General features: G+C 37.9%; 1 protein-coding gene across 4 annotated transcripts in view; it reads left to right on the top strand.

The window, feature by feature from the left end:
• The window catches only part of NRK (Nik related kinase), a 148,080-nt gene that overhangs the window by 51,573 nt on the left and 68,536 nt on the right, over nucleotides 1-27,971 (top strand). For all 4 annotated transcript variants that reach the window (XM_088028956.1, XM_088028958.1, XM_088028957.1 and 1 more), the window contains exons 3-4: nucleotides 23,519-23,575; nucleotides 24,905-24,976. In XM_088028956.1, the coding sequence (XP_087885082.1) occupies nucleotides 23,519-23,575; nucleotides 24,905-24,976 (129 nt within the window). The remainder of the gene's footprint in view (nucleotides 1-23,518; nucleotides 23,576-24,904; nucleotides 24,977-27,971) is intronic.

Here is a 27,971-nt window from a genome sequence, read left to right as displayed (position 1 = left end):
AAACTGTGTGAATAAAAAACAAGGTTACCAAATGGACATGAGTGTAGTGAGTGCCTTGTGGCCTTCCCGCCACCACAGAACCAATTGAAAAGAAAGAAAGAATGCCCTGGGGATTATGTGGTTTAGATTTGCCAACAGAAGGCAAAGCAAATAACTGAAAGGACAATGTAGGAAGTGTTGAATAGTTGACAGTCTTTCCACAACAGTTTCCTTAATTGCATGATTAAAAATAAAGTTTTTAGCCTAATCAAAATTACAAGGCCATCAAGGACTGTCTTGTATTCTTTCTGGGGAAAAACAAGTAATTAACTGCCACAGAATGAGGGATTTTTCCAACACAGTTGTCACAACTGCTATTTTAAATCATTTGTTATGGTTTAAAATGTGTAATCCCCAAGAAATTGATCATTACTGCAATTCAGTACTGGTTTTTCAGTGCCTTAACCACTCTGAGTTTTGCATTCAGATCATTAACTAACAGAAGCCAGTCATAAAATACTAAACAACTAATGGTTAATTACTCCATGATCATTTCTGTCTTATTTTCAACAAGATTTTATTTAAAAAAAATTGTACACTGAGGTTTCTAGCATGACAAAAACAGGTGCACTCTGGTATCCTTTTCATCTCTCTCTTTTATGGCCACTCCCAATTTTTCATTTTCTTTTCTTCTTTGGTGGCTGTGCCTTATATTCAACATTGTGTCATAGCCTTTGTTCATGGCGTGTCATTCATTGGGTCCACCCTACCCTTCAGAATTTGTTAAAATGTTATGCCATCTTTATGGTCCAGTTGATATTCTACCTCTTCCAGGAAGGTTTTCAGTTACTCTGTTCATCATTCACTCAACCATTATTTATTAAAATTGTCTTATGTACCAGCCATTGTGATAGGCACTAGGGATACCAAAATAAAATAAATATATTCCAAGACTTCAAGAACTTTTATGTTTCACCGGATTTTATTGATGGAGTGACTAAATCCTTGATAAAACTGTGTGCTTTGTAACTAGACTTCATTACCTTAATGTTTTTTTCATTATCATTGTCTTATGTAATTAATTTACCCTTGTATTGTCAATGTAGTTCTGTACTTATAAAGGATTTGAGAAGAGTGAGTCCTACCTAGGGCATATCACCTATTCCCTGCTCTACCACTACCCCTCTCCCAACTCTCCCTTCCATGACTGCATCTATCTCCTAGATTTGCTAATAGAAATAATGAATAACTGGAATAGCTATTTATCTCCATCTGAACAGGGCCAAAGGCACAGGACAAGCCTATAAAACAAAAATGGAAATCTTAAGATTTAAATCTTAAGGAAGTATGGTGGACTGTTGGTCAGTTAGAAGTCAGCAAGGCTAAGTCTCAAGTGACCAGAATACTGACATTTTATAATTTTCTTCTTCAACGATAGGGTAACTTACACTTTGATTCTGGATCCCTAATGTACAAGTTGACCTGCTTTATTAATTTTGAGATATTTCCCTAAATTGGAAGTAATGTGAAATGTAGTAATTTGACTTTCCAAAAATAAATTTGAGAAGTTTGGTGTTTAATGAAAACTAGTACAAGTCTGCTTGTAAACTAGAGAATTCTTTTATGACAACCCCTTCATTTTTTGTTATGTATATCAAGATATTCCTGAATTGATTTTTGTTTAAAGCAGGTACATATACCTTTTAACAATGTTTTTATGTGACCAGTATTCTAAATTCAGGAACATGCCACATTTTCTATTCATAAGACAGACCCAGAATGCTAATGTTCAGCTTGGAGCCATTGCAGAGCAACAGAGCAGTAATAAACTGTTTTGCCTGGGGGAAGCAGACTAAATAACGCTGCTTATTTGACTATATAAATTAATTATTTAAGAACACAAATTCTTGCTAAGTTGAAATGAACACATTGAGGACTTTATGTTCTTTCCTGGATAATTTCAAATGGTCCTGGAAAAAGAATACACATTTGTCCCAATTTTACTGTATTTTAGAGTACAGCCCTAGAAAATAGTTGTAAGAAATAAATTACTCAGGAATTTTTTTAGGATTTTATTTAAGACCTTCACATGCCATCACGTATTCATTCTCTTGAACCCTTTAAACTGTATTTAAACTGTATTTGGGGCCCAAGAATTCATGTTGTCATTTATTCTTTGCATTTGTTTTTATTTTCTAATTGTTTCATGTGTATACAACTTAAAAACTGTAAATTCCTCTAATAAAATTGTGACTTGGCACATTTTGTCTTTTCACTTCTCCACCCCCCCTCGTTTTTACCTCCCTTCACACTTTGAGTATCCCTTCTCACTCACCTTTACTTTGTTCTGCATTCCAGGCACCTAATACCTTCATTATGGCTAAGTGACAACCTTTCCTGGAACTCTTCAGACTCTAATCCTTTCCTTTCTCCACCTTCTGCTTCCATCAACACCTAACTGTTCATTGCCATTCTTGCAGTTATCTAATCTGATCATCTAACTCCTGCTAAAGTGTTAATGACAAATAATAACTCAGTGTGTCTTTTTCTCAGCTAACATTTGAATAATCAGGGAGTTTTCTTACCTTAATAAAATTGAGGACTTATGAATGATTTTTGTACTTTGTGGCAGGTGGTGAGGTGGAGGGGGGATTTTTTTGAGTACTTGACCTTCTGTTGCCCCTAAAATCATATTATATGAGATGCATCTATTAATAATTAAACTTGAATAAGTTGAATGAGCTTGATGACAAGACAAAGAGCTGCCTGAGGTGAAGATATAGATTACTTGATTCTGCATGTCAGTAGGTTTGAGCTTCATATCAAGAATGGCTACAAATCATTGTTACTACATATCATCTTCTGTTACTCAAATATGAGAGGGCCTGTGAACTTACACAATATATTTAAGCAGCAGTTTCTTTTCTTATAATAGAAAAAAGAGCTAGGAGAATTTTCTTCTCTTTGCTCTGTGATGCTTGAGAATTTATTAAAAAGTGATTCTTTGCATGCAAACTCTGTTTCAGTAATCTTTGTTAATCCAGTACAACTAGTGACACCTGCATAATACTAATGGTATTATTGATGGTAGAAAAAAAAAAAGAAAAAAACCTACATTTATAGTTTAAGGCTTTCTTTGTGATTTCACTGTATAATATTCACAAAGACCAGTGAGAACTGTGGAGTTATTTAACATTCAGTCTAGAATCCAAAATGAAGCTTCTTTTTATTAGCATCTCAATGTGTGTTTTCAACAAACGGTATTTAAACGTAATTTCTTATAAAACATATATTTTAACTGAAAAAAGGCACATCCTAGAAATTGGATTTGCTAGTTTTGTTTCAGCATCTCATTGAGGGAGACAACCTATGACATGGCCTTCAGTTGAGATCACAAAACAGCTTCTATATGGCCATTGAACCACAAGATGGCACCACTGAACAATTAGTTTAGCTCAAGATGACTTCTAGGTTCTCTAGATAAATGATGGAGGATAGGGTTATCCCTTTTCAAAACCAACATCAATCACTTCTTTTTTTTTTATTTATTTTTATTATTATGTTAATCACCATACATTACGTCATTAGTTTTTGATGTACTGTTCCATCATTCATTATTTGCGTGTAACACCCAGTGCTCCATGAGAACGTGCCCTCCTTAATACCCATTACCAGGCCAACGCATCCTCCCACCCCCCTCCCCTTTAGAACCCTTAGTTCGTTTTTCAGAGTCCATCGTCTCTCATGGTCCATCTCCCCCTCCGATTTCCCACCCTTCATTCTTCCCCTCCTGCTATCTTCTTTTTTTTTTTTTTAACATATAATGTATTATTTGTTTCAGAGGTACAGATCTGTGATTCAACAGCCTTGCACAATTCACGGCGCTCACCATAGCACATACCCTCCCCAATGTCTATCACCCAGTTGCCCTCTCCCTCCCAACCCCCACCACTCCTGCAAACCTCAGTTTGTTTCCTGAGATTGAGAATTCCTCATTATCAGTGAGGTAATATGATACATGTCTTTCTCTGATTGACTTATTTCGCTCAGCATAACACTCTCCAGTTCCATCCACATCATTGCAAACGGCAAGATTTCATTCCTTTTGATGGCTGCATAATATTCCATTGTGTATATATATATATATATATATATATATATATATATATATATATATACCACATCTTCTTTATCCATTCATCTGTCGATGAACATCTTGACTCCTCCACAGTTTGCTATTGTGGACATTGCTGCTATAAACATCGGGGTGCACGTACCCCTTCGGATCCCTACATTTGTATCTTTGGGGTAAATACCCAGTAGTGCAATTGCTGGGTCGCATGGTAGCTCTATTTTCAACTTCTTGAGGAACCTCCATACTGTTTTCCAGAGTGGCTCCACCAGCTTGCATTCCCACCAACAGTGTAGGAGGGTTCCCATTTCTCCGCATCCCCGCCAACATCTGTCATTTCTTGACTTGTTAATTTTAGCCATTCTGACTGGTGTGAGGTGGTATCTCATTCAGGTTTTGATTTGGATTTTCCTTACGCCGAGCGATGTTGAGCACTTTTTCATGTGTGTGTCGACCATTTGGATGTCTTCTTTGGAAAAATGTCTGTTCATGTGTTCTGCCCATTTCATGATTGGATCATTTGTTCTTTGGGTGTTGAGTTTGATAAGTTCTTTATAGATTTTGGATACTAGCCCTTTATCTGATATGCCGTTTGCAAATATCTTCTCCCAATCTGTCGGTTGTCTTTTGGTTTTGTTGAATGTTTCTTTTGCTGTGCAAAAGATTTTTATCTTGATGAGGTCCTAATAGTTCATTTCTGCCCTTGCTTCCATTGCCTTTGGCAATGTTTCTAGGAAGAAATTGCTGCGGCTGAGGTCGAAGAGGTTGCTGCCTGGGCTCTCCTTTAGAATTTTGATGGACTCCTGTCTCACATTAAGTCTTTCAACCGTTTTGAGTCTATTTTTGTGTGTGGTGTAAGGAAATGGTCCAGTTTCATTCTTCTGCATGTGGCTGTCCAATTTTCCCAACACCATTTGTTGAAGAGATGTCTTTTTGCCATTGGACATTCTTTCCTGCTTTGTTGAAGATTAGTTGACCGTAGAGTTGAGGGTCCATTTCTGGGCTCTCTATTCTGTTCCATTGATCTATGTGTCTGTTTTTGTGCCAGTACCATACTGTCTTGATGATGACAGCTTTGTAATAGAGCTGGAAGTCTGGAAATGTGATGCCACCAGCTTTGCTTTTCTTTTTCAACATTGCTCTAGCTATTCGGTGTCTTTTCTGGTTCCATACAAAATTTAGGATTATTTGTACCATTTCATTGAAAAAAGTGGATGGTATTTTGATGGGGATTGCATTGAATGTGTCGATTGCTCTAAGTAGCATTGACATCTTCACAATATTTGTTCTTCCAATCCATGACCATGGAAAGTTTTTCCATTTCTTTGTGTCTTCCTCAATTTCTTTCATGAGTATTTTATAGTTTTCTGAGTACAGATCCTTTGCCCCTTTGGATAGATTTATTCCTAGGTATCTTATGATTTTGGGTGCAATTGTAAATGGGATCGACCCCATAATTTCTCTTTCTTCTGTCTTGTTGTTGGTGTATAGGAATGCCACTGATTTCTGTGCATTGATTTTATATCCTGCCACTTTAGTGAAATTCCTGTATGAGTTCTAGCAGTTTTGGGGTGGAGTCTTTTGGGTTTTCCACATAAAGTATCATATCATCTGCCGAGAGTGAGAGTTTGACTTCTTCCTTGCTGATTTGGATGCCTTTTATTTATTCTTGTTGTCTGACTGCTGTGAGTAGGACTTCTAATACTATGTTGAATAGCAGGGGTGATAGTGGACATCCCTGCCGTGGTCCTGACCTTAGGGGGAAAGCTCTCGGTTTTTCCCCATTGAGAATGATATTCGCTGTGGGTTTTTCATAGATGGCTTTTATGATATTGCAGTATGTACCCTCTATCCGTATACTCTGAAGAGTTTTGATCAAGAAAGGATGCTGTACTTTGTCAAATGAATTTCTGCATCTATTGAGAGGATCATAAGGTTCTTGTTCTTTCTTTTGTTAATGTATTGTATCACGTTGATTGATTTGTGGATGGTGAACCAAACTTGCAGCCCAGGGATAATTGCCACTTAGTCGTGGTGAATAATCCTTCTAATGTACTGTTGGATCCTATTGGCTAGTATTTTGGTGAGAATTTTTGCATCCATGTTCATCAAGGATATTAGTCTATAATTGTCCTTTTGGATGGGGTCTTTGTCTGGTTTGGGGATCAAGGTAATGGTGGCCTCATAAAACGAGTTTGGAAGTTTTCCTTCCATTACTATTTTTTGGAACAGTTTCAGAAGGATAGGTAGTAATTTTTCTTTAAATGTTTGGTAGAATTCCCCTGAGAAGCCATCTGGCCCTGGGCTTTTGTTTGTTGGGAGATTTTTGATGATGCCTTCAATTTACTTAGTGCTTATAGGTCTGTTCGGGTTTTCTATTTCTTCCTGGTTCAGTTTTGGTAGTTGATACATCTCTAGGAATGCATCCATTTCTGTCAGATTATCTAATTTGCTGGCATAGAGTTTCTCATAATATGTTCTTATAATTATATTTTTCGTGTTGGTTGTGATCTCTCCTCTTTCATTCATGATTTTGTTGATTTGGGTCATTTCTCTTTTCTTTTTGATAAGTCTGGCCAGGGGTTTATCAGTCTTGTAATTCTTTTAAAGAACCAGCTCCTAGTTTCATTGATCTGTGCTACTGTTCTTTTGGTTTCTATTTCATTGAATTCTGCTCCGATCTTTATTACTTCTCTTCTCCTGCTGGGTTTAGGCTTTATTTGCTGTTCTTTCTCCAGCTCCTTTAGGTGTAGGGTTAGGTTGTGTATTTGAGACCTTTCTTGTTTCTTAAGAAAGGCTTGTATTGCTATATACTTTCCTCTTAGGACTGCCTTTGCTGCATCCCAAAGATTTTGAACAGTTGTGTTTTCATTTTCATTAGTTTCCATGAATTTTTTAAATTCTTCTTTAATTTCCTGGTTGACCCATTCATTCTTTGCAAATTTCTTCTTGTGATGGAGTTATAGTTTCCAAGCACTGTAGTCTGAAAATATGCAGGGAATGATCCCAGTCCTTTGGTACGAGTTGAGACTTGATTTGTGACCTAGGATGAGATCTATTCTGGAGAATGTTCCATGGGCACTAGAGAAGAATGTGTATTCCGTTGCTTTGGGATGGAATGTTCTGAACATGTCTGTGAAGTCCATTTGGTCCAGTGTGTCATTTAAAGACTTTATTTCCTTGTTGATCTTCTGCTTAGATGATCTGTCCATTTCAGTGAGGGGGGTGTTAAAGTCCACCACTATTATTGTATTGTTGTTGATGTGTTTTTTTGCTTTTGTTATTAATTGCCTTATATAATTGGCTGCTCCCATAAAAGGGGCATAGATATTTAAAATTGATAGATCTTCTAGTTGGATAGACCCTTTAAGTAGGATATATTGTCCATCCTCATCTCTTATTACAGTCTTTGGTTCAAAATTTAGTATGTCTGATCTAAGGATTGCCACCCCAATTTTCTTTTGGTGTCCATTAGCATGGTAAATGCTTTTCCACCCCTTCACTTTCAATCTGGGGATGTCTTTGGGTTTAAAATGAGTCTCTTGCAGACAGCATATCGATGCGTCTTTTTTTTTTTTATCCAATCTGATAGCCTGTGTTTTTTGATTGGGCATTTAGCCCATTTACATTCAGAGTAACTATTGAGAGATATGAACTTAGTGCCATTGTATTGCCTGTAGGGTGACTGTTACTGTATATTGTCTGTGTTCCTTTCTGGTCTATGTTGCTTTCAGGCTCTCTCTTTGCTTGGAGGACCACTTTCAATATTTCTTGTAGGGCTGGTTTTGTGTTTGCAAATTCCTTTAGTTTTGGTTTCCTGGAAGCTTTTTATCTCTCCTTCTATTTTCAATGACAGCCTAGCTGGATATAGTATTCTTGGCTGCATATTTTTCTCATTTAGAGCTCTGACTGTATCCTGCCAGTCCTTTCTGGCCTGCCAGGTCTCTGTGGATAGGTCTGTTTCCAATCTAATGTTTCTACCATTGTAGCTTACTGATCTCTTCTCCCGAGCTGCTTTCAGGATTTTCTCTTTGTCTCTGAGACTCGTAAGTTTTACTATTAGATGTCGAGTTGTTGACCTATTTTTATTGATTCCGAGAGGGGTTCTCTGTGCCTCCTGGATTTTGATGCCTGTTTCCTTCCCCATATTAGGGAAGTTCTCTGCTATAATTTGCTCCAATATACCTTCTGCCCCTCTCTCTCTTTCTTCTTCTTCTGGGATCCCAATTATTCTAAGGTTGTTTCATCTTATGGTATCGCTTATCTCTCGAATTCTGCCCTCGTCATCCAGTAGCTGTTTATCTCTCTTTTTCTCAGCTTCTTTATTTTCCATCATTTGGTCTTCTATATCACTAATTCCCTCTACTGCCTCATTTATCCTAGCAATCAGAGCCTCCATTTTTGTTTGGACCTCATTAATAGCCTTTTTGATTTCGACATGGTTAGATTTTAGTTCTTCTATTTCTCCAGAAAGGGTTTCTCTAATAACTTCCATGCTTTTTTCAAGCCCAGCTAGTATCTTTAAAATCATCATTCTGAACTCTAGTTCTGACATCGTAATAATGTCCATATTTATTAGGTCCCTGGCAGTTGGTACTGCCTCTTGTTCTTTTTGTTGAGGTGATTTTTTCCATCCTGTCATTTTGTCCAGAGGAGAATAGATGAATGAGAGAACAAAATGGTAACAGCGTAACAACATCCCCAGAAAATATAAACTAAACAAATCAGAAAAGACCTGAACTCTAGAGGAAAGAAAGGGGAAGAAACAAAAAAGAAAAAGAAAATGAAAATAAAAAGAAAAAGATAAAAATAATCAAAAACAAAACAAAACAAAAAACAGAATATGATCAAATATGATCAGGCTGGTGCATAGATTGGTGCCACACACTAGATTTTGGGTGTATTTTGGTCTGTTAGAAGAAAGTGCATCCCAAAATTTTAAAGAAAGAAAAACTTATATATGTACAAAAATAAGGGTTGATACGACAAAGAGATGGAATATGACTCTAAAGATGAAAATTTTAAAAGGTTTTATAAAAGAAATTGATAAGATAAGAAGTTGGTTGTAAAAAGAAGGAAGAGGATTTTTAAAAAAAAGGGAGAGAATGTGATCAAGCAGGAGCAGAGAACAGAGCCATACACTAGAGATTTAGGGTATATTTTGATATGTTAGAAGAAACTGTACCTCAAAATTTTAAAGAGAGAACAACTTATATATATATACCAAAATAAGGGTAACTCCTATGAAAGGACAGAAAAGACTCTAAAAATGAAAAATAAAAAAATTTTTTTATAAAAGGGATTGATAAGATGTTGGTTGAAAAATGGAAAAACAAAAATTAAAAAACAAGAAAAGACATTAAAAAAAAACAACTTTGAAAGACTAAAGAATCATGGGGGAAAAGCCATGAATTCTATCTGCAGTATTCCTCTAGCGCTGGAGTTCTGCCGTTCTCATCGATCGGTAAACTCGGTCTTGGCTGGCTGTTCTTGCTGATCTTCTCGGGGAGGGGCCTGTTGCCATGGTTTCCAAATATCTTTCCCGGAGGCGGAATTGCCCTGCTCTTGCGGGGGGGTTGGTCTAAGTAATCTGCTAGGGTTTGCTCTCGGGAGCTTTTGTTCCCTGCAAGCTTTCCGTACAGCTTTGGAGGATTAGAGTGAAAATGGCAGCCTCCCAATCCCTGCCGAGAACTCAGAGCCCCACTCCTCAGAGCTCCCCCAGAGAAAAGCAGTCAATCACTCCTGTCTCGCGGGTCTCCAGCCACACTCCGTGCTCACCCGGCCTGTGACAGAACATTTCTATCTCTGGCACACAACCCCGTGTGGAGTCTCCAAACCCAGCAGATCCCTGAGGTGCGCTCCTGCACCACTCCTCCCAGGGGAGGAAGGGGAGTCTCCCTGGATCTGCTGCTTGTTGGGTCCCTGCTGGAGGAGGAGTGGCCCGACTGTGCTGTTGATCATGGTTTATGGCAACCCTGAGCTGAGAGCCCACTCCTCGGCTCCGTCTCTGCAGCCAGCTTCCCCACTCCAATACCTGGGAGCTCTGCTGCATTCAGGCACCCCCGGTCTTTCTGTGACCCCAAGGGTCCTGAGACCACACTGTCCCAGCGAGGGTTCCACCCCCACTTAGCCACTGGAGCGATGTCTCTCAGTGTAGCTGGCTTCTAAAATTTCTGGTTTTGTGATCAGCTGCTCTATCACTTGCCAGAAGTGGCCGAAGGAGGCCCCCTCTTCCACCGTCTATCCTCCCGAATATCACCTCAGGTTCACTTCTCCGCATGTCCTACCTTCCAGAAAGTGGTCGCTTTTCTGTTCAGAGAGTTGTTGCTATTCTTTTCTTCGATCTCCTGTTGAGTTCATAGGTGTTCAGAATGGTTTGATCCCTAGCCAGCTGAATTCCTTGGACCAGACAAAATCCAGGTCTCCTACACCTCCATCTTGCTCCATCCCCCCAATCACTTCTAATAAATAGAGTATGAAAGGGAAAAATTGTAACTTTACAGTGGAGAAACTTGGCAGACATCACCTTAACCAAGTACTCAAGGTTAACATCAGTGGTGATCAGTCATGGCCATACCATATACTCCTGACATGACGTGGTGAGAAGGACACTTCACCTCTGTGACGTTCTTTTCCCAAACCCCTAACCTCAGTCTAATTATAAGAAAACATCAGACAAACCCAAAGTGAGGTATACTCTACAAAATACTTGACCAGTACTTTTGAAGTGTCAAAACATGACATGAGGGCGCCTGGGTGGCTCAGTTGGTTAAGCGACTGCCTTCGGCTCAGGTCATGATCCTGGAGTCCCAGGATCGAGTCCCGCATCGGGCTCCCTGCTCAGCGGGGAGTCTGCTTCTCCCTCTGACCTTCTTCCCTCTCATGCTCTCTCTCTACCATTCTCTCTCTCTCTCAATAAATAAATAAAAATCTTTAAAAAAAAATGACATGAAAAACAAGAAAGAAGGCTGAGGAACTGTCACAGAGTGAAAAGGCCTAGGGAGATATGACAGCTAAATGGAACATGGTATCCCAGTTTGGGTCTTACAAAAAGGACATTAGTGAAAAAACCGGGGAAATCTGAATAAGGACTACAATGTAGTTAAGAGTATTGTACCAATATTAATTCTTAGTTTTGACAATTGTACCATGGTCATATAAGATGTTAACATTAAAAATAATAATAGTAATAGAAAAGATGTTAACATTAGAAGATGTTGGGTGGATGATAAACAGAAACTTTCTGTATGATCTTTGAAACTATTCTCTAAGTCTAAAATTATTTGAAGTAAAATTTTAAGTCAAGGAACTCTCAAAAATACTAGGTTAACAGACACCAGTTTTCCATTTATTTTTTATTTAAATTCAATTAGCCAACATATAGTACATCAATAGTTTCAGATGTAGTGTTCAATAATTCATCAGTTGCGTATAACACCCAGTGCTCATTACATCATGTGCCCTCCTTAATGCCCATCACCCAATTAGTTTTTATATGGATATACCAAACTTCTATAAAAGCTTGAATAATGGTTAGGTCTATTAACCCAGTATATGGTTTCAAGATCTGGAGTTTAATTCCTCTATAGACACAGTGACCATGTTTACCAAACCCCACATTAGGATACTCTGTCTGACAAAATATGTTCAGGCAACTTTCAAGTGAGAGCATAAATCACAGGTAATAAGAACCAAGTTGATTATCTCTGTTCTATGGCCTTTGGCATCTTTTAAAGACATTCAGTTATCTCACTAAATGTGTGTCATGAGTATGATAACTGTGTATTCTAATCTAGCCTTTTAAAAACTCTGTGGCTTACTAACCACTGGTCATATGAGACAACATATGGCTAATGTCTTTCCTAACATGCCACATATTTGTGTAACACAGAATAGAAGTTTGGCCTATAAGTATCCTCTTAGAGTCAAGGAATAAACATTTTTAACTCCTTTAAAGGATGTATGAGAACCAGTCTTCAATATGTTATATTTGTGCATACAGATGTGAGAAAATTTTGAATAAAATTTGAATAAAATTTTTATTCAGAATTTTCTCATCACTAGGCTAACCCATCCTCCCAACTCCCTCTCCTCTAGAACCTTCAGTTTGTTTCTCAGAGTCCATAGTCTCTCATCATTTTTTGTATGCAAACAATGAATCATGGAACACTACATCAAAAACTAATGATGTAATGTATAGTGATTAACATAATAAAAAATGCTTATATAAATTATTAGGAAAACAATAATTTATAAGTCCTGATAAGAGCAAAATAAATAAAAATATCACAGAGATGCAAATGAATGTGGGAGTCTCCAACATATTCACATATCCACATACAAAAGAATGAAATTGGACCCCTATCTCTCACCACTCACAAAAATTAACTCAAAATGTGTTAAGATTTAAGATTTAAATAACCTGAAACTGTAAAAATCCTAGAAGAAAACATAGGGGAAAAAACTTCTTGACATTAGTCTTGGCAATGCCTTTTTGGATATGACACCAAAAGCAAGCAACAAAAGCAAAAATAAATAAGTGAGACTACATCAAACTAAAATTTCTGCACAGCAAAAGAAATCAACTAAATAAAATGCAGTGTACAGAATGGAAGAAAACATTTGCAAACCATCTATCTGATAAGGGGTCAATACCTAAAATATTAACTTCTTTTCTCTGACCAGTCAATAACCTACAAATTTTCCTTTCCTTTAAAAATTCTAGGTTTTGGTAGCTGTCATGCTCCACCCAAAACTGGTCACCTGATTCTAGACATTTCCTTATACATTAATTAGTAGTTTCTGAACCCTATCCCAAGTCCAGCCCATTCCCTTAGCTTGGTTGCTATCCTTCTATGTGTACCAATTTCCTAGGGCTGCTGTAACAAATTACCACAAATTGGATGGATTAAAAGAAAAACAAAAACAAAAACTGTTCCCTCACAAGTGTGGAGGCTAGAATTCTGAAGTCAAGGAGTCTGCAGGGCCATTTTTCCTCTGACAGCACTAGGGAGAAAGTCTTCCTTGCCTGTTCTAGCTTTGGGTGATTGCCAACAATCCTAACTGTTCCTTGACTTGTATATACATCAGTCCAATTTCTATCTCTGTCCTCATATGGCATTCTCCCTGGGTATCTGTGTCCAAATTTCCCTCTTCTTAGAAGGACATTTATCATTGGTTTTAGGGCCACCCCTAATCTGGTATAACTTCATCTTAACTTGATTACATCTGCAAAGACCTTATTTCCAAAAAAGGTCACATTCACAGGTACCAGTGGTTAGAACGTCGGCATAGTTTTTGGAGGACACAATTCAGCACAAAACATCTTGACTCTCAGGTATGACTCCATAAACTGAAAACAGCAACACATGCCACTTCCCATCACTGCTACAAGCGTCCAACCAGTATAATTATTTAATGCTTAATTATTTGGCAAGAACTGGAGTTAAGTCAGGGTGGCAGCATTTCTAGAGACGCTTTAGTTACTGGAAAGTCTTTTGATCCATTTCTGACACATGGACCTATTTACAAACAGTGGCCTGCTCAATAGGATTGACGTAACCTTAAATGTATGGGACTAAAACCTATCAGTTTCATTGGTGGGAAAAAAAATAGAGGTGTTGACACACTTATGTAGCATGTAATATTGGTGGTAATGGTAGAGAGTTCTTTTCCTTTTGATTTTCTTTGATGAGTTGGCTTTATTTTGATGAGAGAACTTGCAGGAATCATCTAAAAATAGCATTCATATACTTCAAAGTGGATGCTTTATAAAAAGAGATTTGACAGCAAACAAGTAATATATTTAAGGATCACATTCCTGAAATCAGTTGATCTTTTGCAATTACTCACTGACATGTCACCTAAGATATTAACACTACTATTCAGACACACTATCCCTCATTTAGTTATTCTATAAGTAAAAACGTGTTGCTGTCTTTCACATGAGAGTGTGACTAGTGACAGTCCTTTTGTTTGAATACCCTTGTATTTTCTACAGCTGTGGCAACAAATCCACAAATTAGGTGGCTTAAACAACAGAAATTTATTCTCTCACAGTTCTCAAAACTAGAAGGCTGCAGGGTCATTCTCCCTCTGAAAGCTCTAAGGAAGAAGACTTTCTTCCCTCTTCCAAGCTTCTAGCGGTTGCCAGCAATCCTTAGAATCCCGTGGCTTATAGCTGCATCACTCCAGGTTCTTCTGTCCTCCCTTTGTGTGTGCATCTGTGTCTCCGTGTCCAAATCTCCCTGCCCTTTCTCTTACCAAGACCGCAATCATTGCCCCTGTAATCGAGTATGACCTCATTTAACTTGATTACATGTGCAGAGAACTTATTTTCAATTAAGGTCATATTCTGAAATTATGGGTTAATCTAAATTTTGGGGAGACACTGTCTAACTCACTACATCCCCCAAATCAAATCTTCTGTTAGATAAGGCATTTTATTTTAAGTTGAAACCTTACTCATATAAATACAAAACTGAATTTTATTCTATGGCTACAAGTTGAATTATTTTTTAAAGATTTTATTTATTTATTTATTTATTTTTTTAGAGAGAGAAAGTAGGGGGAGAGCCAGGGGAGAGGGAGAGAGAGAATCTCAAGTAGACTCTGCACTGAGCATGGAGCCTGCCCCGGGGCTCGATCTCACGACCCTATGATCATGGACCCGAGCTGAAACCAAGAGTTGGATGCCTAACCAACTGCCACCCAGGTGCCCCTGCAAGTTGAAATATTTTAAAAGGCACCAGCCACAAATTGAGAGCTCTGATTCCAAATGTATATGTCCATTTTTGAAATTATAAATCTATAACTTGTACTTGCATTTAGGATAAGACTAAATTTTTAGAATTCATAATGTTTTCAATAAGAAAGAATCTTTAAGGGGCCCTTGGGTGGCTCAGTCAGTTAAGTGTCTGGCTCTTGGTTTAGGCTTAAGTCATGATCTCAGGGTCCTGAGACAGAGCCCCATATGGGGCTCCATGCTCAGTGCCGAGTCCTTCCCCCTCTGCTCCTCCTCCTGCTCCCACTCTCTCTCTCTCTCTCTCCAAAATAAATAAATAAAATCTTAAAAAAAGAAAGAATCTTTCAGAACTTCCTTTCATAAATATCATTGGTTCTCATGACTGAGGGCATACTGAACAGTTTACAGGTCATTGGATTCCTTATGTATCACTCTTACCTGTGATCATTATGGAAAAATTTGTTTAGTGTATAAGAGGGGTCGATTGGAAAGATATGTCTGCATAATACCACATAATCAGTTGAAAAAAGGTTGAGTATTAACATCTCCTTTTTCGCTATCTTCAGTCTGAAATACTTTTCATATATATGCTCTGGTGCCATGAAAAATGAATAAAGATACTAAGAAAGCAGTGCCTTCAAAGGCCAATTATGTCCACTATTTCAATACAAACACAAGACAGCAAAACTACTCCATAAACTTGCTTGATTTTTCAAGTGAGCTGGTTGGAATTTCTTTAAAATATTCATAATTTAGGGGTGCCTGGGTGGCTCCATTCATTAAGCACTGGACTTGTCATTTCAGCTCAGGTCATGATCTCATGGGTCCTGGAATAAAGCCCTGCATGGGGCTCGTGCTCAGTGGGGAGTCTGCTTAAGAACCTCTCTCTCTCCCTTTACCCCTCCCCCCACTTGCACTCACTCTCCCTAAAATAAATCTTTTGAAATAAAAAAAAATATTCATAATTTAGGGGCACCTGGCTGTCATTAAAGCATCTGCCTTCGGCTCAGGTCATAATCCCAGGGTCCTGGGATGGAGCCCTGGATCGGGCTCCCTGCTCCTCGGAAAGCCTCCTTCTCCCTCTCCCACTTCCCCTGCTTGTGTTCCCTCTCTCGCTGTGTCTCTCTTTGTCAAATAAATAAATAAAATCTTTAAAAAATAATTTAAAAAATTAATAATTTAATATTTCTGTTCTTTATATAATACCTGATATTTCTTCTATATGTAATATGCTATATTCCATAATAGGCTACAATGTTTGACCTTATTAAATTTTATTATTTATTTATTTAAAAATTTTAATTCCAGGGCGCCTGGGTGGCTCAGTCATTAAGCGTCTGCCTTCGGCTCAGGTCATGATCCCAGGGTCCTGGGATCGAGCCCCGCATCGGGCTCCCTGCTCAGCGGGAAGCCTACTTCTCCCTCTCCCAATCCCCCTGCTTGTGTTCCCTCTCTCGCTGTGTCTCTCTTTGTCAAATAAATAAAATATTAAAAAAATAAAAAATAAAAAATAAATAAAAATTTTAATTCCAGTAAACATACATTGTCATATTAGTTTCAGGTGTACAATACAGTGATTCAACAATTCTATACATTACTAAGTGCTCATTAAGATAAGTGTACTTTTAATCCCCTTTACCTATTTCACCCATCCCCCCACCTGCCCTTTAGTAACCATCAGTTTGTTCTCTATAATTAAGAGTCTATTTTTTATTTTTTTGCTTAATTGTTTTGTTTCTTATGTTCCACATGAGTGAAATTATATGGTAATTGTCTTTCTCTGACTTATTTCACTTAGCATTACACTGACTAGCTCCATCTGTGTTATTGCAAATGGCAAGATTTCCTTATTTTATGGCTAAATATCATGATATATATATATATCCATCTTTTTTATGTTTTTTTAATTTTTATTATGTTAATCACCATACATTACATCATTAGTTTTTGATGTAGTGTTCCATGATTCATTGTTTGTGCATAACACCCAGTGCTCCATGCAGAACGTGCCCTCTTTAATACCCATCACCAGGCTAACCCATCCCCCACCCCCTCCCCTCTAGAACCCTCAGTTTGTTTTTCAGAGTCCATCGTCTCTCATGGTTGATCTCCCCCTCCGATTTCCCGCCCTTCATTTATCCCCTCCTGCTATCTTCTTCTGTTTTATTTTAACATATATTGTATTATTTGTTTCAGAGGCACAGATCTGTGAATCAACAGTCTTGCACAATTCACAGTGCTCACCATAGCACATACCCTCCCCAGTGTCTATCACCCAGCCACCCCATCCCACCCCCCCACCACTCCAGCAACCCTCAGTTTCTTTCCTGAGATTAAGAATTCCCCATATCAGTGAGGTCATATGGTACATGTCTTTCTCTGATTGACTTATTTCGCTCAGCATAACACACTCCAGTTCAATCCACATTGTTGCAAATGGCAAGATCTCATTCCATTTGAAGCCTGCATAATATTCCATTGTATGTATATACCACATCTTTATCCATTCGTCTGTCGATGGACATCTTGGCTCTTTCCACAGTTTGGCTATTGTGGATATTGCTGCTATAAACATCGGGGTGCACATACCCCTTCGGATCCCTACATTTATATCTTTGGGGTAAACACCAAGTAGTGCAATTCCTGGGTCATATGGTAGCTCTATTTTCAACTTCTTGAGGAACCTCCATACCGTTTTCCACAGTGGCTGCACCAGCCATTTTGAGTCTATTTTTGTGTGTGGTGTAAGGAAATGGTCCAGTTTCATTCTTCTGCATGTGGCTGTCCAATTTTCCCAAACCATTTGTTGAAGAGATGTCTTTTTGCCATTGGACATTCTTTCCTGCTTTGTCGAATATTAGTTGACCTTAGAGTTGAGGGTCCATTTCTGGGTCTCTAATCTGTTCCATTGATCTATATGTCTGTTTTTGTGCCGCTACCATACTGTCTTGATGATGACAGCTTTGTAATAGAGCTTGAAGTCCGGAAATGTGATACCACCAGCTTTGCTTTTCTTTTTCAACATTTTTCTGGCTATTTGGCGTCTTTTCTGGTTCCATAAAAATTTTAGGATTATTTGTTCCATTTCTTTGAAAAAAGTGGATGGTATTTTGATGGGGATTGCATTGAATGTGTGGATTGCTCTAGGTAGCATTGACATCTTCACAATACTTGTGCTTCCAATCCATGAGCATGGAATGTTTTTCCATTTCTTTGTGTCTTCCTCAATTTCTTTCATGAGTATTTTATAGTTTTCTGAGTACAGATCCTTTGCCTCTTTGGTTAAATTTATTCCTAGGTATCTTATGGTTTTGGGTGCAATTGTAAATGGGATCGACCCCTTAATTTCTCTTTCTTCTGTCTTGTTGGTGTATAGGAATGCCACTGATTTCTGTGCATTGATTTTATATCCTGCCACTTTACTGAATTCCTGTATGAGTTCTAGCAGTTTTGGGGTGGAGTCTTTTGGGTTTTCCACATAAAGTATCATATCATCTGCCGAGAGTGAGAGTTTGACTTCTTCCTTGCTGATTTGGATGCCTTTTATTTATTCTTGTTGTCTGACTGCTGTGAGTAGGACTTCTAATACTATGTTGAATAGCAGGGGTGATAGTGGACATCCCTGCCGTGGTCCTGACCTTAGGGGGAAAGCTCTCGGTTTTTCCCCATTGAGAATGATATTCGCTGTGGGTTTTTCATAGATGGCTTTTATGATATTGCAGTATGTACCCTCTATCCGTATACTCTGAAGAGTTTTGATCAAGAAAGGATGCTGTACTTTGTCAAATGCTTTTTCTGCATCTATTGAGAGGATCATATGATTCTTGTTCTTTCTTTTGTTAATGTATTGTATCACGTTGATTGATTTGTGGATGGTGAACCAAACTTGCAGCCCAGGGATAAATGCCAATTAGTCGTGGTGAATAATCCTTTTAATGTACTGTTGGATCCTATTGGCTAGTATTTTGGTGAGAATTTTTGCATCCATGTTCATCAAGGTTATTGGTCTATAGTTCTCCTTTTGGATGGGGTCTTTGTCTGGTTTGGGGATCAAGGTAATGGTGGCCTCATAAAATGAGTTTGGAAGTTTTCCTTCCATTTCTATTTTTTGGAACAGTTTCAGAGGGATAGGTAGTAATTCTTGTTTAAATGTCTGGTAGAATTCCCCTGGGAAGCCATCTGGCCCTGGGCTTTTGTTTGTTGGGAGATTTTTGATGACTGCTTCAATTTCCTTAGTGGTCATAGGTCTGTTCAGGATTTCTATTTCTTCCTGGTTCAGTTTTGGTAGTTGATACATCTCTAGGAATGCATCCATTTCTGTCAGATTATCTAATTTGCTGGCATAGAGTTTCTCATAATATGTTCTTATAATTGTTTGTATTTCTTTGGTGTTGGTAGTGATCTCTCCTCTTTCATTCATGATTTTGTTGATTTGGGTCATTTCTCTTTTCTTTTTGATAAGTCTGGCCAGGGGTTTATCAATCTTGTTAATTCTTTCAAAGAACCATCTCCTAGTTTCATTGATCTGTGCTACTGTTCTTTTGGTTTCTGTTTCATTGAATTCTGCTCTGATCTTTATTATTTCTCTTCTTCTGCCGGGTTTAGGCTTTATTTGCTGTTTTTTCTCCAGCTCCTTTAGGTGTAGGGTTAGGTTGTGTATTTGAGACCTTTCTTGTTTTTTGAGAAAGGCTTGTATTGCTATATACTTTCCTCTCAGGACTGCATTTGCTGTATCCTAAAGATTTTGAACAGTTGTGTTTTCATTTTCATTGGTTTCCATGAATTTTTTTAATTCTTCTTTAATTTCCTGCTTGACCCATTCATTCTTTAGTAAGATGCTCCTTAGCCTCCATGTATTTGAGTTCTTTGCAACTTTCCTCTTGTGAGTGATTTTCCAAGCATTGTGGTTTACAAATATGCAGGGAATGATCTGAATCTTTTGGTACTGTTTGAGACCTGAATGTGACCTAGGATGTGATCAATTCTGGAGAATGTTCCATGGGCACTAGAGAAGAATGTGTATTCCATTGCTTTGAGATGGAATGTTCTGAATATATCTGTGAAGTCCATTTGGTCCAGTGTGTCATAAAGCCTTTATTTCCTTGTTGATCTTTTGCTTAGAAGATATGTCCATTTCAGTGAGGGGTGTGTTAAAGTCCCCCACTATTATTGTATTATTGTCAATGTGTTCCTTTGCTTTTGTTAATTGCCTTATATAATTGGCTGCTGCCATATTAGGGGCATAGATATTTATATTTGTTAGATCTTCTAGTTGGATAGACCCTTTAAGTAGGATATAGTGTCCTTCCTCATCTCTTATTACAGTCTTTGGTTTAAAATCTAATTTGTTATTTAAGGATTGCCACCCCAGCTTTCTTTTGGTGTCCATTAGCATGGTAAATTGTTTTCCACCCCTTCACTTTCAATCTGGAGTGGTCTTTGGGTCTAAAATAAATTTTTGCATACAACATATAATGGGTTTCATTTTTTAATCCAATCTGATAGTCTGTGTCTTTTGATTGGGGCATGTAGCCCATTTACATTCAGGGTAACTATTGAAAGATATGAATTTAGTGCCATTGTATTGCCTGCAAGGTGACTGTTACTGTATATTGTCTGTGTTCCTTTCTGGTTTATGTTGCTTTTAGGCTCTCTCTTTGCTTGGCGGACCCCTTTCAATATTTCTTGTAGGGCTGGTTTTGTGTTTGCAAATTCCTTTAGTTTTGGTTTGTCCTGGAAGCTTTTTATCTCTCCTTCTATTTTCAATGACAGCCTAGCTGGATATAGTATTCTTGGCTGCATATTTTTCTCATGTAGTGCTCTGATATATCATGCCTGTCCTTTCTGACCTTCCACGTGTCTATGGATAGGTCTGTTTCCAATCTAATGTTTCTACCATTGTAGCTTACAGATCTTTTCTCCTGAGCTGCTTTCAGGATTTTCTCTTTGTCTCTGAGACTCGTAAGTTTTACTATTAGATGTCGAGTTGTTGACCTATTTTTATTGATTCCGAGAGGGGTTCTCTGTGCCTCCTGGATTTTGATACCTGTTTCCTTCCCCACATTAGGGAAGTTCTCTGCTATAATTTGCTCCAATATACCTTCTGCCCCTCTCTCTCTTTCTTCTTCTTCTGGGGTCCGAATTATTCTAATGTTGTTTCATCTTATGGTATCACTTATCTCTCGAATTCTGCCTTCGTGATCCAGTAGTTGTTTATCTCTCTTTTTCTCAGCTTCTTTATTTTCCATCATTTGGTCTTCTATATTGCCGATTCTCTCTTCTGCCTCATTTTTTTTAAGATTTTATTTATTTATTTGACAGAGACAGATAGTGAGAGCAGGAACATATGCAGCGGGAGTGGGAGAGGGAGAAGCAGGCCTCCCCCTGAGAAGGGAGCCCGATGTGGGACTCGATCCCAGGACCCTGGGATCATGACCTGAGCCGAAGGCAGATGCTTAATGACGAGCCACCCAGGCGCCCCCTCTTTTGCCTCATTTATCCTAGCAGTTAGTGCCCCCATTTTTGATTGCACCTCATTAATAGCCCTTTTGACTTCAACTTGGTTAGATTTTAGTTCTTTTATTTCTCCAAAAGGGGTTTCTCTAATAACTGCCATGCTTTATTCAAGCCCAGCTAGTATCTTTAAAATCATCATTCTGAACTCTAGGTCTGACATCATACTAATGTCTGTATTGAGTCGGTCCCTGGCATTCTGTACTGCCTCTTGTTCTTTTTGTTGAGGTGATTTTTTTCCATCTTGTCATTTTGTCCAGAGGGGAATAGATGAATGGGAGAACATATTGCTAACAGGGTAAAACGTCCCCAGAAAATATACTGTAAAGAAATCAGAAAAGACCTTTAACTGGGGAAAAAGAAAGGGAAAGAAAGAAAAAAGAAAATGGAAAAAAAGATAAAAACAAACAAAAACAGAACAAAATAAAACACAAAAACAGAATATGATCAAATATGATCAGGCTGGTGCATAGATCAGTGCCGCACACTAGTTTTTGGTGTATTTTGGTCTGTTAGAAGAAAGTGCCTCCCAAAATTTTAAAGGAAGAAAAACTTATATATGTACAAAAATAAGGGTTGATACGATGACGGGATGGAATATGACTGTAAAAATGAAAAGTATAAAAATTTTATAAAAGAATTGATAAGTTGTTTGAAAAAAGAAGACGATTTAAAAAAATAAAGGAAAAAAAAAGGAGAGAATGTGATCAAGCAGGAGACTAGAAACAAAGCCATACACTAGAGATTTAGGGTATATTTTGATATGTTAGAAGAAACTGTATCTCAAAATTTTAAAGAGAGAACAACTTATATATATATGCCAAAAATAAGGGTAACTACTATGAAGGGATAGAATATGACTCCAAAAATGAAAAATAAAAATGTTTTTTTAAAAAAAAGGATTGATAAGTTGTTGGTTGAAAAAGGGAAAAAAAAAATTCAAAAAAAAAGACAGTTAAAAAAATTAACTTTGAAAGACTAAAGAATCATGGGAAAAAAAGCCATGAATTCTATCTGCAGTATTCCCCTAGCTCTGGAATTCTGCCATTCTCATTGATCGGTAAACTTGGTCTTGGCTGGCTGTTCTTGCTGATCTTCTGGGGGAGGGGCCTGTTGCCGTGGTTCCCAAATGTCTTTGCCGGAGGCAGAATTGCCCCGCCCTTGTCGGTCTGGGCTAAAGTAATCGGCTAGGTTTTGCTTTCGGGAGCTTTTGTTCCCTGCTAGCTTTTGGTACAGCTTTGGAGGACAAGAGTGAAAATGTCGGCCTCCCAATCTCCGCCCTGGAGGAGCCGAGAACTCGGGGCCCTACTCCTCAGTGCGCCCCCAGAGAAAAGCAGTCAATCACTCCCATCTTCCCGGTCTCCAGCCGCACTCCGAGCTCACCAGCCTGTGATCGTACGTTTATATCTCTGGCACCCGACTTGGTGTGGGGTCTCCAAACTCAGGAGATCCCTGCGGTGTGCTCCCGCATTGCTCCTCCCAGGGGAGGAAGGGGAGTCTCCCCGGATCTGCCGCTTGTTGGGTCCCTATTGGAGGAACAGTGGCCCGACTGTGCCCCGGATCACGGTTTATGGCAACCCGGAGCTGAGAGCCCACTCCTCAGCTCCGTCTCTGCAGCCGGCTTCCCCACTCTGATATCTGGGAGCTCTGCTGCACTCAGGCACCCCCGGTCTTTCTGTGACCCCGAGGCTCCTGAGACCACACTGTCTGGGGAGTGTTCCACCCCCCACTTAGCCAACGGACTGACGTCCCTCAGCAGAGCCGACTTCTAAAATTTCCTATTTTGTGCTCCGCGGCTCTATCACTTGCCAGAAGCCGCCAACGGAGGCCCCCTCCCCTGCCGTCTATCCTCCCGAATATCGCCTCGGATTCACTTCTCCGCACATCCTACCTTCCAGAAAGTGGTCTCTTTTCTGTTCAGAGAGTTGTTGCTATTCTTTTCTTCTATCTCCTGTTGAGTTCGTAGGTGTTCAGAATGGTTTGATCCCTATCCAGCTGAATTCCTGAGACCAGACAAAATCCGGGTCTCCTACTCCTCCGCCATCTTGCTCTGCCCCCCTACACCCATTTTCTTTATCCATTCAGCCATGAATGCTTGTTTCTTGATTATATGAATAGTATTTAATGTTTATTACTATTCTGTGTTTCAGGGACTCCATGAAAAAACTGGCGCATTTACAGCTGTTAAAGTGATGAATGCTCGTAAGGTAATATATCTTGTCCATATTCTGTTCACTTAATGGACTATGGTCTTGGGATAAACAGCTCAGAAAATATTTGTTTTTTAATAATTATTATACATAATTATGTGTTGTTAATCTGGATTTTTTATATTTATCACTTAATATTATTTCTATCCATTAGTATAGTATCTTTATTATTGATTTAGTATATTTATACATAAGAAATGTTTCACAGTGAAAGATCCACATACTTTGGCATTCTACAAGTGTGAAGAATATATCTATATTCCTGCCTATTTCTAGTTGATTATCTCTAGGGATAGTAAAGAGGAGATTTCCTCTAATACCATGTTCATCCTTCAGTGTTCCATCATATACTTTTCCCTGTCCCAACATTTCCTTTTGAGAATCGAGGCCTTTAGATTCTCAATGACAGGTAGAAGGAAAGAATTTGTCAGAGATGCACATTTTTCAGGCTTTTTCTGACAGATGAGCAAGAGAGACAGTTTAATTGGCACTGTTCCTGCTAACATTCATAAAGTTGTGTCATGGTTCATAACATATTGTCATAGAATTTGCTAAGCACTGATTTCTGTCTTCTTTCTTTGGCATGAGTGCCTCACTTTCTCAAGATAATATTAGTATGAACAAAGCAAATGTCAAAAATTTTCACTTCACTATACCCTAAAGAGAAATTCTCAAATGTTATGATTGAAAAACTATACATATTCACTGAACTGTTGTCAGTGCCATAAACTGTTCTTTTCCATTTTGTGCAATGAGTGAATTGCTGAAACTATTTAAGGAGTTTTATGTTTTTTATTTTGCCAGTAAATGTCAAATGTTGAAAAAACTGTTGTAAAACAATGTGAATTTCAAGGGATTTTGAAGTTTTGTGGATTTATTTTGCCCTACAAACCATGGCTTCCAAATAATCAGCCTAGTACTTTTTGAGTGTGACTTTCTAAAATACTTATTTCTTTGTTTTGACTTGAAAGAACTTTGACCTAACTTTAATCTACATTTTACATATTTTAACTTTTGAAACATTTAAAAAGCATGTTTAGACCATAGTTTCAATTACTTTGTTTTGTAAGGAGAAATAGCACTTTACAAACATCAAATTGTAATTTTCCCATTAATATGGCAGTTAAATCTGTTACTATGAATTTAGTGCCAAGTTTCTTTATATATACGAATCTGATTTTTTAAGTAAAATTATTAGTGAAAATTGAGAGAAAGAATATTATGTTACTCTTCCATTAAGTGCCAAAAGAACACAAAATACTTAAAAATAAATCATTTTCAGAGTGTACCAGTGGGTCTAATAACATTTTGTTCTTGGTTTTGCAGACCCCTTTACCTGAAATAGGAAGGAGAGTGAGAGTGAATAAATATCAAAAGTCTGTCGGATGGAGATACAGTGTGAGTACTGAAAGTCCCTGTTAGCTCTCAAGTTTTCTTCTTTTAATTTTCAACTTTAAACCAACCCTTTGTATCGTTATCTCTAGAAGGCCACCACTAAAATATTCTTGCCTGGAAGTGGTAACATACTATCTTTTAACACATTCACATAGATTCAATCATATTTGAACACTAACATCTGTCAGAAAGCAGGAGCTAGAAGAAATGGTTCCCTGAACAGGTAAGAGTTGACAGCAGGTGAAGGATTGATTATATCCACAGAGCATAGAGCCCTTTAGCTGAGTAGCAATAAAAGAGATAATGAAACCATGAGAAAATTTTGCCTTAAATTGGCCTTGGCAAGGTCTTTTTTACACTTTTTACAGGGTATTCCAGACTGACTGGCTATTCCTCCAATATAATTCTAAGAAACATTGCTATTGTAGATGCTAAATGAGGACTACTCTTTTTTTTTTTAAGAAAAATAGCAGACAGAAAACCACAGGCCATCCAACCTAAAAGTCTTCAGACATCTGGCACAGTACTTGAATAGATAAAGGAGTGTGAAGATGCTTTCTACTTGAAGGTTTTTAACTGTCTTACAAAACAGTCTCTATGACTCTAATAATTTTCTGGCTCTAGAATAAGATCAAAGAAAATTCTTTTTTGGTAGATGTTAGTGATCTATCAAAATATTCTGTGGGCCTAAAAGCAGAATTCCTGCTCTTATCAGTATAATTCACTGATATCTTTTTTTCTTACTTTCCTCCTTAGCTATCTGGTATTCAAATATTTTCAGCCTTTTGTGCCTTAATGAATATAATCTCAGGACTTAAAATAACTTTTTCCATTAACACAATCACATTCAGAAAAACTTTGTATTTATATTAGAAAGGTATCGATAAACAGCTTCATGATTCATCTAGTAAGCACCAGGCTCCTGTTTTGTTTACAATGTATCTCAGGAGACAAAGCATATCCAAATGAAACAGATAGTACTGATTAATAACATGCTTTGGTAGATCAAGAAGCTGCAAAGAGTAAGGCATGAAAAATATAATCGTTTGACTAATTTTGGTTTCATCAAACATTTCTGTTAATAAATCCCTTTCTTCCCCAAATGTCTTTGGTATTCTTTCCACAGGGAAAAATATTTTGGTTCTAGAATTGGGTGAAATTATGAAGGAAGTTGTGGTATCCTTGAGCTGCCTCTTTTTGACAAAAATTAGGATATTCAGGCTACTCTGGGATCAACTGGCCCTCAGCCAGGAAATGCTATAGCATCATATTACTGGGATATGTCTGAGAGTTTTAAATTACCCACTTGGCCTGATGGATATAATGTACTTATGTGTTTCTCACAAGCTCAACTTCCTGTTAATTGAGAATGGCAAACACACTAATGCTTTCCAAACATATCTGATCTTGGTTTATTGGTTTTGGGGGAGTTTACATTTATGTGGGAAACTCACTCTTAAAAGTTTTTCTAGTTGGAAACTTTGAACTCTGATTATATATTTTAGTAAAAATAACTGCTAGCTGATCAGCCAGTTAGTATCTCTAAATCATCCTGAATCCTTTGGGATAAGAAGTTTGTGACTTGCACACACATCTCTTTGAGTCAGGGGTTTATGGAAATAGCAATAATGTGAAAGTCCAGACACATGAGTTTAAATCTCAAGTCTACCACTAGTAGCTAAGAAATACTTGGAAAGCTGGTCTTACCTCTTTAGGCCTCATATTCCTCATAAGTAAAATGGCACCAGAAGATTTGGCCTACTTATAAACAGAGTTAAAAATACAGTCAAATGCAACTGCATAGCTTCCTGGAGCCCAGCCATTCTATTCTTGCTTGGGGACCTGAACTTTCTAACCCAGAAAGAAAAAAAAAGCTCTTTGATTGTAGTGTCCCATGATTCATTGTTTGCGTATAACAATGAATCATGGAACACTACATCAAAAACTAATGATGTAATGTATGGTGATTAACATTATATAATTAAAAAAGCTTTTTGATAATCAAACTACCAAACAAATTAAAGGACTTAGTCTGGCCCCTGCTTCTTTTACATGTTCTTTGTGTTCTTACCTCCATACCATCATCTCATGCCTATTTATCACACTCTTTATGAATTCATATTCCTTTCAACACAACTATGGTGTCTTGCTAGGACCTGAAAGTGCCCATGTACATACAGAATTGCTAATTCCTGTGGTTTTTTCTATATGATGGCAGATGATGTTACCATTTCAAAGGACAACCACATAGGAGGGAAAGCAGAAAGTTCAGTGGTCCTACATGGCAAGAATGAAAGTCACAAGGATCAACTTTTAGCTTTGTGGAAAACAGGTTAAGGGAATTCAAAGGGAGCTTATTAACTGAGCTTCCTTGGGAGGCTGGGATGAGACTGGAACTTGAACTCCTATATAATTCTCATGCAACAAGTTGATTGTTTTATTTATTTATGCATTTATTACACAATAAATACAAAGAAAGAACCTGTCATTGGGTTTCCAGCTAGAGAAACCAGGCCCCTCACCTTCCCCCCAAAGACAAATAGGTGTCTAGATATATTTTCTAGTTGTTGAATATTTATGGGTAAATCCACTGGAAAATCCCAGGGAAATGTTAAAGAATGTTCTGCAGCTGCTAGTCATTTCTGTGCGATTTCAGGCTTTTTCCAAGATATATTATGAACACTTGGGGACATTTCAGGACCTAGTACATTGCCTTATATTTATTTCATATCTATTTTTAAAGGCCAACCACACTATAGCTAAATATAAAAAAATGTCCATTTTTTTCTACTGGGTCTCAAAGAATAAGCTAAAAAGGAAAATAATAACTGACTAGATATATTCAGCTACCTATTAATGTCAGCTAAAGGATGTATTTTCCCCTACCCCCAGGTCATCAAGTCAAGGTAATTGAAGGAGATTCTGGGGAGAACTAAAGATAGAGGTTGACCCTTTTTTTATTCATTGCCCCAGAGAAGTCAAAGGTATCCTTTTCACT

Source organism: Eumetopias jubatus, unplaced genomic scaffold (genome assembly GCF_037043125.1).
Source record: "Eumetopias jubatus isolate StellerSeaLion01/CBP00866 unplaced genomic scaffold, mEumJub1_p1.0 scaffold_11, whole genome shotgun sequence".
NCBI lineage: Eukaryota > Metazoa > Chordata > Mammalia > Carnivora > Otariidae > Eumetopias > Eumetopias jubatus.
Note: the sequence above shows the minus strand (reverse complement) of the source record. Positions and strands in the feature narration are given on the sequence as shown.